The sequence below is a fragment of the Neophocaena asiaeorientalis genome, unplaced genomic scaffold (genome assembly GCF_003031525.2).
Source record: "Neophocaena asiaeorientalis asiaeorientalis breed wild unplaced genomic scaffold, Neophocaena_asiaeorientalis_V1.1 scaffold332, whole genome shotgun sequence".
In the NCBI taxonomy this organism is placed as follows: domain Eukaryota; kingdom Metazoa; phylum Chordata; class Mammalia; order Artiodactyla; family Phocoenidae; genus Neophocaena; species Neophocaena asiaeorientalis.
Genome location: NW_020173111.1, coordinates 6,029,551 through 6,042,666, shown reverse-complemented (window position 1 = coordinate 6,042,666; position 13,116 = coordinate 6,029,551). Strand labels below are relative to the sequence as shown.

The 13,116-nt window shown below is 47.5% G+C and overlaps 1 protein-coding gene across 1 annotated transcript in view; it reads left to right on the top strand.

Annotated features, from left to right (window-relative positions):
* The window catches only part of SUSD5 (sushi domain containing 5), a 36,075-nt gene extending 24,887 nt beyond the window's left edge, over positions 1-11,188 (top strand). Inside the window, exons 5-6 of the mRNA XM_024743477.1 lie at positions 170-358; positions 9,891-11,188. Coding sequence (XP_024599245.1) covers positions 170-358; positions 9,891-11,188 — 1,487 coding nt within the window. The remainder of the gene's footprint in view (positions 1-169; positions 359-9,890) is intronic.
* The last annotated feature ends 1,928 nt before the right edge of the window (positions 11,189-13,116 follow it).

Sequence of the window (13,116 nt, the reverse complement as noted above, 5' to 3'; positions counted from 1 at the left end):
GTTCCCCGACCAGGGATCGAACCCACGTCCCCTGCATTGGAAGGCGTATTCTTAACCACTGGACCACCAGGGAAGTCTCAAGGGGTTGTTTTTTAAGTTTGTTTTTTCCTCCCAGGCTGAAAAAGTTCTGCAGAGTTTGGGAAAACTTATTGTGATTCCTTGTCCTCAGAGAAGCCGTGTGGAGACCCACCTTCCTTCCCACACACCATCCTGCAGGGCCACACGGGCTTGGAGATGGGGGATGAGCTGCTGTACCTTTGCGCCCCCGGCCACGTGACGGGCCGGCGCGAAACAGCCTTCACCTTGCTGTGCAACAGCTGCGGGGAGTGGTATGGCCTGGTCCAGGCCTGCGGGAAAGGTAAGCAGGAAAATAACTCCAGGACAGCTGTATGGACCGCTCCTCTTGATGGGAATTTTCTGCTGCTGCTGCCCTGCTGTCTTGCTATACTCCCTGGGCTGCCCCGTGAGTCTTAATAAAATTATAGCTGAGGTTAAAAAGACTCCTGTTGGGCATTTAGCTCCCGAAACTTGATCTGATTCCCCCAGATGTCCCCATTCCATCATCATCGTATGCCTGGGGGCGAGGCTTCTGCATCCCACCCCTGCCCAGCCCCCTTGGGAATTCTCCCAATGGCAGAAATCACTCTCTCCTATGACTCCTACACCATGGACCTCATGCCAGACCCTGAATTGTTCCCTGACCTCACAGGGTTCCTTTCTCCCCAAGATTCCTTCCAGAGCCCACCTTCCTGATCCCCCATGACCTCTGGGTCCCAAGTGGAGGTTGCCGCTATAGAGGGGGATGACTCCAGCACCACAATGTTACTGAATTTATAGGACGGTTGGTCCCCAGAATGTCCAGCAGATCCTATGGGAGAACCATGATGAGACTAGGGTGCTGTCTTGTCTGTGAGCTTCATCCATGTTGTTGCCTGAGCTGTGGTTTTTTGGGTTCATTGCAGTTTACTATCTATAGTTTGAATACACCACCCATTATTTCTGCTCGTGGTCATTTGGCTTGTTCTCGGGTTGTGACTGTCGAAAATTTACGCTGCGGTGATCGTTTTCCTCCACATCATTCGTTTCACATGTGAACACATTTCTTTTGGTTCCTGGCAGTGGAGTTGCTGCCCATGGGGTAGGTGTGTGTCCAGCTTACGTGGAGAGTTTTCTAAAGTGTTTTGACCAGTTTACTCTCCCACCAGCTGTGTATAAGAGCTCTGTTCCAGCATCCTCACCAACCTTCAGGATTGTGAGACTTTTTACCTTTTCACCAATCTGGTGACTACTCCATGGTGACCTGTAAAACCCATGTCTCTACCCAAGCACTTATCTAATCAGATACTATTAGCATTTACTCAGTAAGTGTCTGTCCAAGATTTTTGCCCATTTCTCTAACTGATTTGATTATTTATGTTAATGTTGGATTTCTTTTTTACGAAAACTTTCTTAATGTGTTGAAATTTTCTCTCTCATTCTGTGGCTTATTTTTTCCTCTTGGAGTGTTTTTTGATGAATAGTGAGATTTTGTTGTCTCAAACTCTCTGTGCACAATTAAAACTTTGTTTTCTTGTTATTGATAGACTGACACGTTAGTAAAAATGCAATAAAAATGAGTTAGCATAAAACTAAAGGAAAGATATTCTAGATATAAATAAAAATTTTCCTTAAATAGACATAAAATTCCCCTGTCAAATTGTTACAAAAGCTTCTAAAAACTTCCTACTTGCTTGTCACATACTAATAACAAAGTTACAGAGTGGGACAAGTCCCTGAAACACAATTTGAGCCATTTTCTAGAACTTTCCTCTGTTGCTGCTGCTTTGTGACAGGCAGGAGCTGCTGCCAATTCCGATGGATTCACCTGTCTGAGAAAAGAGGCATAAGACCTGACTTCCTGCTTGTTGCATGTGTCGCCTCAAAGCAGACGCAGGCTCACCCTGAGGTGTCAGTGGGCTGGCTGTGTTTCTGGTGAGGCACCGAGGCTGCACCATCCCACGAGGCACGTCCACCACTCAAAGGGGTTGTTTACTGGCCCCAGTAGAATGAGAACTAAATGAAGGTTTTGTGTGTCTGAAATGGTGTTCGCTTTCTCACCGCAAAGCAGAGTTGTTGGAGCTTTCAGCTGCTGGGCAGAAATTCTGGTTTCTACACTTAGCTGAATATACAGACCGTTATAGTTTTCATTACTCTATAGATTTAACGTTTAAAGTATCTGTGTTATTATAAATGTGTGTGTGTGTGTGTTACAAGAACATTGTCACCAGGTGTTTGACTCCACCTTACATGTATTTTTCCAGTGAACACCAACTTGTTTTGATTAAGGAACTGCTTCAGTTGGAGAAAAGTCATCTTGAGAGGGTGGGCCGAACAAGGGTTTTGGAGTTGGACCCATCTTGGCTTGGACAACAACATTCCTTCTACGGCCTACTGGCCATTCATTCATTCACTCTGTCCCCCTCCCTTCATCTGGCAGGGTCCCAGGTACTGTGTAATCAACGTTGAGCAAAACTGTCCCAACCCTAAAGGAAACTAGTAAACTGAATACCTTAGGAGAGACAGAGAAGCAGTAGATGATGAGGTAAAAGGGAAAGCTGGAAAACGAGGTGTCCCAGGTGAAATTTTAAAGGAAGTGTGTGTTCCCAGGTGGGAAAAGTGCTCAAAGGCTGCACAGGTCCAGTCAATGGAAGCTAAAAAGTGTGCACTGGTTTCACAGCCTACAAAGGTTCTGGTAGCCTTATGTTTTCAGTGTGTCGCTGGGGAGTGGGATGCACCTGGGTGGAACTGCAGCGAGCACAGGAATGAGCTGGAGCTTAGGAGCTCAGGGCTACTAGGAAGACTGTTTTACTCAAATTTGTCACTGTTTGGGCATCTTGAAGACTGGCTAGATGACTTGGGTTAGATTCTCTAAAAGCAGAGCCTGTTCAGATGTCCATGGCTTGTTGAGGGAGAAAGGGAATAAGGGAGGCAGGGAAGGTGAGAGGGAGGAGTTAAGGATGTGGCCTCAGCTGGATCCTTGCTTTGCCTGATCCCTTGGGGAGCTGGGGAGCATGAATTGCACCACAGGGTTGGTCCCACTTGGAAGCAAGGGGACCGGCCTAAGTTCCTCCTTATTAGTCTGTCGTTGGCTGCAGGCTGCTGTGCACGGAGGGCAAGGCGGGTTGCAACCGCCCTAACTGAGGCTCCCATTCCTCCAAGGGCAGTCCTCCAGAGGAGTGGCAGCTGTGAACCCTCAGCTGCCGTTGCTCACAGCAGCTGGGGGATGGGTGCACTGGTCTGGGAAAGGGGACACAAGCACCGACAGCATCCACTACAGTGGAGAACTTAGTTGCTTATTAAAGCATCAGTTCCGGAGAGCAGTGGTTTAAAGAAAAATTAGTAAAGTGGGGACTACCTGAATGAGCATGATGAAATTTAAACTTTGAATGGTAAGCAGGCATGAATGCACAGGGGCACGCCCACCTGGGTGGTCAGTGAGTGGCCAATGCAGGAGGGTGCCTCAGGCACACACTGCCCACCCAGGTTGTATGTTCACCTCGACCTTATGGTCCAGCCTCAAGTGGTGCTGGTGAAATCTCTCACTTAGCACAGGGACTTTAGCCTTGACCATCAAACTGAATGGGTGGGGACTTCTTAAACTGCCATTTTCTCCCCTCTGCATGTTGGTATTTCTCTAGCTTTGGTTCCTAGAGTCCAGGTCTGGGTCTGGCCATTTTGTTTCCCATTCTCCTACCCGAATCCACAGTTGGTTTCCATTCCCAGTTGGGCAGCACGAAATGTTTGTCATACCTCTCTAATGTTCTTGGTATCCAACTATGGTTGGCTGTTACCCTAATTATAGAAAACTCCTGGTGCTTTGCTCCTTACGCATGTGCGCAGATTTCCATGCTATATTTGGTTGTCTTTGGGCTTCTTATTATACCAAGTCCCATATCTTCAAGGCCATATCCATCTCTGGCCACTTGTACCCTAGATGGTCTCTGACCTCCCAGCACTCCGAGTGGCCACCCCTGGCCATGTGACCATGGTGCCACACGTGCTTCCCTGGGCACACTGACCACTCCCCTACTTGCTGTCCTGGGTGCTCACTGCCTTCAACAGCTCTGGGAGAGACTCATAGACCCTTGCTCTCTGACTTGCCCCTTGATCCTCCTTTAAAACTTGCCCTGGGAACTTCCCTGGCAGTCCAGCGGTTAAGATTCTGAGCTTCGACTGCAGGGGGCACAGGTTCAATCCCTAGTCAGGGAACTAACATCCCACATGCCAAATGGTGTGGCCAAAAAAAAGACAACTTGCCCTGACAAAGGGTATCTGCCAAGACAGGCTCTGAAAAGCCTTTAAGATTTTCCACTCCGAGCTCCATGGTTCTGTTTGTGCTTTCTGGTCTGTAGTATCAGGAAAGTGAGTGACACCAAGCTTGACCTCACTCTACCAGCCCTGCCACCTCTGAGTCCAACAACAAATGGACAGCTATTCCTTTTCCCTTCCCTGGTCTGTTGCAGCTATGGAAACAAGACCCATTCCCCATTTGGGCACTGAGAAAAGAGCTGTCATAAACCATGCCAAACCTGTTCCATGTCATCTCTGTTTTGGGAGTTGTTTTTTGTTCTTGTTTTGTTTTTTTAACAAGTTTCCTGAGGTTTAATTTGCATACAATAAACAGTAACCATTTAAAATATAAAAGTCTCTGAGTTGTCACAGATCTGTACACCCATGAAACCACCACCAGAACCAAAACACAGAACATTTTCATCTTCCCCAAGTCTCCTCATGTTCCTTTCTGTAAGAGGAGTTTTATACACTTTATCTCATTTCATCTTCACAAGTCTGAAAGTAGAAATGGCCAGCTCCAATTGATAGATGGGAAAACTGAGGGACAGAGAGGTTCAGTAACTTCCTGCGTCAGACAGCCAGAAAGAAGCAGAGCCAAGGGACTTCCCTGGCGGCGCAGTGGTTAAGAATCTGCCTGCCAATGCAGGGGACACGGGTTCGAGTCCTGGTCCAGGAAGATCCCACATGCTGCAGAGCAACTAAGCCTGTGCGCCACAACTACTGAGCCCGCATGCCACATCTACTAAAGCCCGCGCGCCTAGAGCCTGTGCTCCACAACAAGAGAAGCCACCGCAACGAGAAGCCTGTGCACCACAGCAAAGAGTAGCCCCCGCTCACTGCAACTAGAGAAAGCCCATGCACAGCAACAAAGACTCAAGGCAGCCAAAAATAAAAAAAGAATTATTTAAAAAAAAAAGCAGAGCCAAGATTAAAACCAGGCACATCTCATTCCAACATCTTTATGATGGCTGTGTGCTTCTCCAGGGGCCTCTAAAAAGCATCAGGGCTTGCTTTGTAAACTAGCTGTTCCCTCACTAAGTTCCTTTGCTATTTTCCCTCATTTCTAAAGCCCATCTTTTGTTTTCTTAAATTAACTTCCATTTCTGTTTTTCTCCATCTTCTAGACTTCCTTCATAGAGTAAAAGCCAGAGACTGGACTGAATTTAGAATTTCTTTGTCAATATTGCCATATTTGTTCAGAGGTTCATTGAACCAGTGGTTATTTCTGGCTTGTCTGGTTGTCTTTTTCAAAATTACTATTTTTAAAGGCTGTGTAGCCAAGACCAGAGGGAAAAAGAAGGCATGCGTGGGCTTCCATAAATGCAACAACATGAAAAATGGCAGCACTGGGAGAGCCCAGGGTTCTGGGCCCCGGCCTGTATACTTCTGCCCCTGATAAAGGCACGACCTGGGCGACCCTTTTCTTTTTACTCCTGATTTCTATTGATGTGTAGTCTTTGGTTTTCCTAAAGTAACGATTAAATCTAAACACACAGGGTATGACTTGGTTTTTGCCAAAAGAGCCCATGGAGTTTACATTTCCTGGACCCGTTGGTCTAAATCAGAAGGCCCAGTGTTGTGCCAGCCCAGCTTTCAGGAGAGCGTGGGGGAGGAGAGGGCTGGAGGGTTGGTTAAGGAGAGCGCAGACTCAGGGGAGCAGAGGGAGGGGAGAGAAATTACACCTCAGCAGGCAAAGGGCTGATGTTCCCCACCTTGAGGCAGAGTGTAATTTTGGGTTGACATTCAGTGAGCAACAAACTTTACTGTTACTCAAGAAGGGAAAAACAGGCTTGGGATATTTTGTCATGAGTAGACTCTTTGTAAACAGTTGGTGTCTGTGTCTTCATTTGAGGTTTTGGCGAAACTGTGACACAGTGAGAGCCTGTTTCTGAGCCAGACCTTGACCTGAGAACCTGGGCAGAGAGGAAGAGCTTGGCTCTGGTCCCTGGGCTGCCATCCAGGGATGCTCTAGGCTCAGGGAGCTCTGAAGGCAGAACCTCCAGACAGGCAGACACACACACACACACACACACACACACGCACGCACGCACACACACACGCACACACACACAGCTCAGACTGGCCATAAGGGTCCTGGTCAAGGCAGGCACACCAGGCAAGAGTGGGCTGACCTATCCCAAACCCCCAGCTCTAACATTATACGCTAGGCCAGTATTTCCTGCACAAGAAGGTATGGGGGAGGAGAAAATGGCTCACGTCCTGCCCATATTCCAGGTGCCTTTTGACTTCTTAAGCTCATGGGCTGGGTTACATGGGAGAAGGAATTTAGCCCACATTGATTATGCTCAGTACTAGGACTAAGAGGTTGTTTACCATTCTTTGCTACTGTCATATGCACCAAATAATGCCCTGGCTGACGGACTTCCAGACTGAACCAAGCTTGATCAAAACGGGCTTCCATCACTCGTTCACCTCTTCATTCACGTGGTTATTCATTCAACAAGTATTTCCAGAGTGTCTACTATGTGCCAGGCACCACGCTGAGTGCTGGGGACACAAAGGCAGAGAGGACTTGTCCACACACCAGAAGACAGAACTGTCATAAATACTCTGAGAGGATGACCAATATGGAGTCCCAAACAAACACTTCCTAACACAGACGGTCCTCAACCTCAGACACACGTCAGAACCAATTGGCAAAATGCCAAATAGCACTTGGTGCTCAAAAGAGAAGCTTGCCGGGTGCACACCAGTGAACTTACCTCGGTCTTGGAGCTCGTCAGCTCTTCCAGAGGCATCTTTCCATTCCACCAAGGGAAAGCATACGCTGGCAGCCAGTGCCGAGCTGGGAAGAAACAGGGAGAATCCCCGAAACAAATAGTTTCGACAGCTGCTATGAACGTCCCTCCAAACCCCATCTCAGGGCCAGCGAGTCACGAGCAACTAGCTCCTCGCAGCCGTCCCTGCGAGTCTTCATGGCGGCGGCTCTGGTCGGGAAAACCCGGGAGCCAGATATCGCGAGAGCCCAGCCTCAGGTTGGGAGCCAAATACTTAACCTAAAGTGGGTCCAGCTGCTCGCCGCTCAAAAGCCAATAGAGAGGCAAGGTTGACGGAAAGGAAAGTTTGCTTTATTTCAAAGGCCAGCAACCGAGAGGGGAGGCCAGTCTCCTGTCCAAAGACCGACTCCCCCCACTGACAATCAGTGGGCAAGAGCTTTTATAGGCAGAGGGTGGGGACTACGTGCAGGAACAGCACAGTCAGCTCTGACCGTACTCTTGAAATTGGTCAGGCGGTGGTCTGATCACCATCATCTTGATTGTTTTAGGTTCAGTTAATCTTCAGTTCCAGGGTCGGTTTGTTCCCATTTCTTTGAGGCCAGTTCTAAGAATTGTGGCAGCTTATGTCATGGCTACAGCCTGGTCACCATATAGTTAACTTCTTCCACCTGCTGGGGGTTTTAGTATCTACAAAGTAGCCTTCATCGAGTCATAGTAGTAACATCAAAGATCACAAATATAATAATGAAAAGTAAAATGAATGGGCTTAAATTTTAGGAGCAGTTCAGAAAGGATTTTTAAATGTGCTTATAACTCTGCAAGTCATTAAATAAGCAAGATAAGGAGACTTATTAGAAATAAACCAAATGCCCACTAATCCAGTTTCAGAGCCCAGGAACACACCACACCCCAGCATTCCATCCAGACCTTGGTGCTGGAGATCTTTGCATTTTGCCCTTTTTAAGGTGCAGAGTGAAGTAGGGGGAAACTCCTGAGCTTTGTTTCCACCTGCAGAACACGTCTGACTCCAAATGTGGTGAGGTGGGGGGCAGTGGAGGGGGATCCCTCACACCAACAACCAATTTTGCAAATCTCTGGACACCAGCTGGGCGTCCTACAGTTCAATTCCATTCTAACATTACCTACCTGGAGTTAGTGCAGAACCCATGGATTACGGGCTCAGTCCCACAAGACTGCCTCTGCTTTACATGCCAATCACAAATCCAGATCACCTGGACTTGTGACCAACTGGCTATAAATTGGGGGTTTTTACGACCCCCTCCTCAGGTTTGACAATTTACTAGAACAGCTCACAGAACTCAGGAAAGGACTTTACTTATAGTTACCAGTTTATTATAAAGGATATTACAAGGATACAGGTTGAATAACCAGATGAAGAGGTACATAGGACAAGGTCTGGAAAGATCCCGAGGACGGGAGCTTCTGTCCCTTGAACCTGGGGTGTATTCCTCCCCAGCACGTTGGACACATTCACCAACCTGGAAGTTCTTGAAACCCTGTAGTTTAAGGGTTTTTATGGAGGTTTCATTACGTAGGTATGGTCGGTTACATCATTGGCCTTGGCGATCAGCTCAATCTCCAGCCCCTCTCCCTAGGTGGGGGTGGGGCTGAAAGGTCCAACCCTCTAATCACGTGGTTGGTTCCTCTGACAACCAGCCCCCAACCTGAAACTCTCTAGGGGCCCACAGAATCACCTCATCAACATAACTCAGGTATGGTCAAAGAAACTTGTTATGCATAACAAAAAGCAGGGGCTACTCTTCCTTGCGGTGTGTGAGCTTCTCATTGCGGTGGCTTCTCTTTGCGGAGCACGGGCTCTAGAGCGCACGGGCTTCAGTAGTTGCAGCAAAGCTCGGGCTCAGTAGTTGTGGCGCACAGGCTTTGTTGCTCTACGGCATTTGGGATCTTCCCGGACCAGGGATCAAACCCGTGTCCCTTGAATTGGCAGGTAGATTCTTAACCACTATGCCACCAGGGAAGTTCCTGCCTATTTATTATTGAGTTGTAGGAGTTCTTTATAAATTCTGGAACCCTTTGGAGGCTATATGTGTTGCAATTATCTTCAACTCTGTGGCTTGCATTTTAACTCTCTTCGTGGTGGCTTTTGATGAACAGAAGTTCTTAAAGTTAATGTAATTTGGTTGTCTGTCTTTGTGCCAATACCACACACAGTCTTAAAAAGTACTCCAGTTTTATAGTAAATCTTGAAATCTTGTAGTTTGCATGCCCCAACTTTTCTTTTTCCTTGTCTATTCTTGGCCCTCTGCATTTCCATAAATTTTAGCATCAGCTTGTCAATGTCTGAGATATTTATTAGGATTGTATTAAATCTACATAGGTCAATTTGGGCAGAATTGACAGCTTAACAATTACACTTCCATAGGATAGCCCTTCACTACTTAAGTCTTCTTTAATTTTGCTCAGAAATACTTTGTACCATTCTATGTAGAAATCTTACCCATCTTTTGTTAGATTTATTCCTAGGAGTCTGGGATTTTTTTATGCTATGGCAAATAGTATCTTTTAAATTTTTTGTTTTCTGTTTATTGCTGGTATATAGAGATACAGTTGATGTTTTATGTTGACTGTAGACCCAGTTTCCTTGATAAACTTGCCTGTTAATTTGTTTAACACTTTGTATATAGGTTCTTTGGGTTTATCTGTGATACAGTCATAGCATCTGAGAATAACAGTTTTATTTCATTTGTTCCAGTCTTTATGCTTTTGGTTTCCCTTTCTGTGTTCCACGCTGGCTCTGTGACCTCGGACTTAATGAGGCTTTTCCCTCTTTCCTTCCAGATGAGGGTGAGGTACATATTGACTATGAAGATAATTTTCCTGATGACAGATCTGTGTCATTCAGAGAGCTCATGGAGGATTCCCGGACAGAGGCAGAGGAGGACAGGGGTCAGGGAGAAGCCTCTGAGGAGGCTCCAAAGCAGGACCATCTGGTCTCTATTTCTGTGGGGAGAGAAGACACAGTCCAGGATACAGCTTTTACGCCAACCACAGGTTTGCCCAGTACTGGGAGCAGTGTCCCCACAGACCTGCCAGGATCCCAACAAAACCAGAAGTACATGTTCTGGTTTCCTGATGAGACCTTCCACAAGCCTGAGTTGGAAAAGGAGATGGAAGAGGACACCAAAAAGCAGTTTCCTGCTGGAGACAACCACAGTGGCACCACATTGGCCCCAGGTGAGCCAGAAGAAACTAGGGTCATCTACAGCAGCACTGAGGGTCCCTTGGGGCCATTTGTGGGTAGGAATGACAGCAAGGCAGGTGACCCAATGGTGAGCAGCAGTGATGAGTCCTGGTTAGATGGCTACCCTGTGACCGATGGGGCTTGGAGGAAGACAGAGGCAGAAGAGGAGGAAGAGAAGGACAAGGGCAATCGATCAGTAGGGCTGGAAGAAACCTTCCTAGTTACACCCAATCAGCCTGCTCTTGTGGAAGTTAAGAAGCCCAGGAGTACCACCCTCACACTCAGTGAGGACACAACCAACCGTTCAGTTCTTCCAACTCAAAGTTTAGATGTAGAAGCTTTGGCTCTCAGACCCATGGGTGTGTCTGAAACTGAGAGTCCCAGCAAGGGGGATGGTGACTTGACCAGGGACCAGTCAACTGTTCCTTGGAGATATGCCACAGAGAAGCCTCCCATGTCCACCCTACCCTATGAGCTCACCAGCTCTATCCTGGAGACGGTGACAACCGCCATCCACAAGACGTCGAACCTCATTCCCTCAACTGTCACGGCGGCCACCCGGACTCCAGTGGAAATCACTGCCCCTGAGGTCCAGGATACCTTTCCATACCTGCTGTCTGAGGACTTCCTGGGACAGGAAGTCCCCGGCCCAGGTGCAAGCGAGGAGCTTCTTCCAACCTTGGAGTCCTGCGTAGGGGAGAAGTGTCACAGCCTCAGCAGGGGCCCCATCATTGCCACCATTGTCACGGTCCTGTGCCTGCTTCTGTTCCTGGCAGGCACGGGGGCCATGTGGGGTTACCGCAGGTGCCAGCACAGGAGCTCCGTGTACAAGCTGAATGTTGGCCAGCGGCACGTTGGTCACTACCACCAGCAGATTGAGATGGAGAAGGTCTAGCCACCTTGGGGGGCTCGCCCGAAGCCCCTTGGGAGGAAGATAAACTGTGACACATCACATTGAGAAACACTGACAATTCACTAGCGCACGAAACAAGTGGAGTAGGGCTCGTCTTTTTTTTCTCAGGTCTTTGTTTTCTAGGCTGAGAAGCATCTCTGGAGGCACCTGGCAGGGCAGGGAGGCTTTGGTGGCATCTTCACACACCTCAGCATCCCCTTGACCATCTGCCCTGGAACCTGTTGCACTAATCCCAGACCTGTGCTTCCTAATTCCAGTGAGAGGTCAAAACTCACCTCTTCATCATACAGTTGTCTTTTCTTTTTTTTTAAGAAAGAAAATGACTGAGACTGCAACATGAAATTTTCAAAATAGATGTGATGTACAGAGCATTTGAGAGCAGTGTTATTTCGGATATAGATATTTAATTGCTGGGAGTGGGATATGGAAGAATAATGGGTTATTTCCTTTTAATGCTGTGACGTTGCTGAGGGCATATGAGCCAAGAACCAGGACATAGTCTAGAAGCTTTGAGATTTTTAAAAAGTTGTTTGTTGAAATTGGAAAGAATTTACGATAGATGTTTGGTTGGGAGGGGAGGGGAGGAGTGGTGGGACACACATCCACCCTGTTCCCTCCATCCTGTGGGACAGCCCATCGTTTTTTTAAAAAACAAGATTTGTTTTGTACCGGTAAGCACCGTTTCCTCTCAGAAGCAGTGGCCTGGTTGTCCTTGACCAGTCTGAGCCTAGGAATGTCTTAGAGTTTTTGCCAGGACTAACAAAACTCAGTCCTCGGTTTCCTTTCTCAGGATTAACCATTCCTCTGAACTCCAGGAAGAGAGAATGAGCTAGGAGGGAAAAAATGTTTCAAGAGGGCCAAGGGCTAGGATATCAAGCATGGGTACCTACCTGATAGAGAAGCAGAGGAATCGAAAAAGAATATGAAATGATCTGTGACGATCTGTACTTTACCCTGTTGTGGCGATTGTGAGCCCTCTAGAAACAGCCTGAGTGCAGGATGGACTCCGCATGGCTGTTGTGCACCCAGTTCACGGTGTCTCGATCATCTTATGGTGACTCAGCATATCTCGCTTATGATGACAGAGCATGCTCCTCAGACCAGTGGCATCAGCATCACCTGGGAACTTGCTAGAGGTGCAAATTCTCTGGTTCCACCCCAGATGAAGTGGAGACCCTGGGAGTGGGGCCCAGCTATCTGTGCTTTAACTAGCCCTCCAGGTGTTTCTGATGCACGCTCAAGACTGAACCACAGGCTTACAAGCACATAAATTTTGAGCTTTGAGGCCAGCTGAGGCTCTGGAGGCACCAATGAGGAACACCTGAGGTCTGTCTTGCACGGAGGTCAGGCATCGCTGTGCCCCTGGATAGCATTTGAGGCTGCTGAAACATCACTTCCAACTCAAAAATAGGTAATATTAATACAAATGTATTAATAAATTTATCACAAATAAATAATACATGCAAATGTATTATTTGATAGAACTGCAAAATAAACCCAACACATCAGTTTTTAAGTTTTTATTGATTTGGTGTCATCTAAATTAATGTTATAGGATCTAAAAATGCACGTAGAAACGGAATGCTTAAAAACACTGTAAACCGGGCTTCCCTGGTGGCACAGTGGTTGAGAGTCCGCCTGCCGATACAGAGGACGCGGGTTCGTGGCCCGGTCTGGGAAGATCCCACATGCCGCGGAGTGGCTGGGCCTGTGAGCCATGGCCGCTGAGCCTGCGCTTCCGGAGCCTGTGCTCCGCAACGGGAGAGGCCACAACAGTGAGAGGCCCGTGTACCGCAAAAAAAACAAAAAAACAAAAAAACCCACTGTAAACCTAAATTGTATGTCATCATGTGTGTTTTGAGACTGGTAAATGTTTACTGCTCACAAAAATTTGGGGGTGGGGATCCATT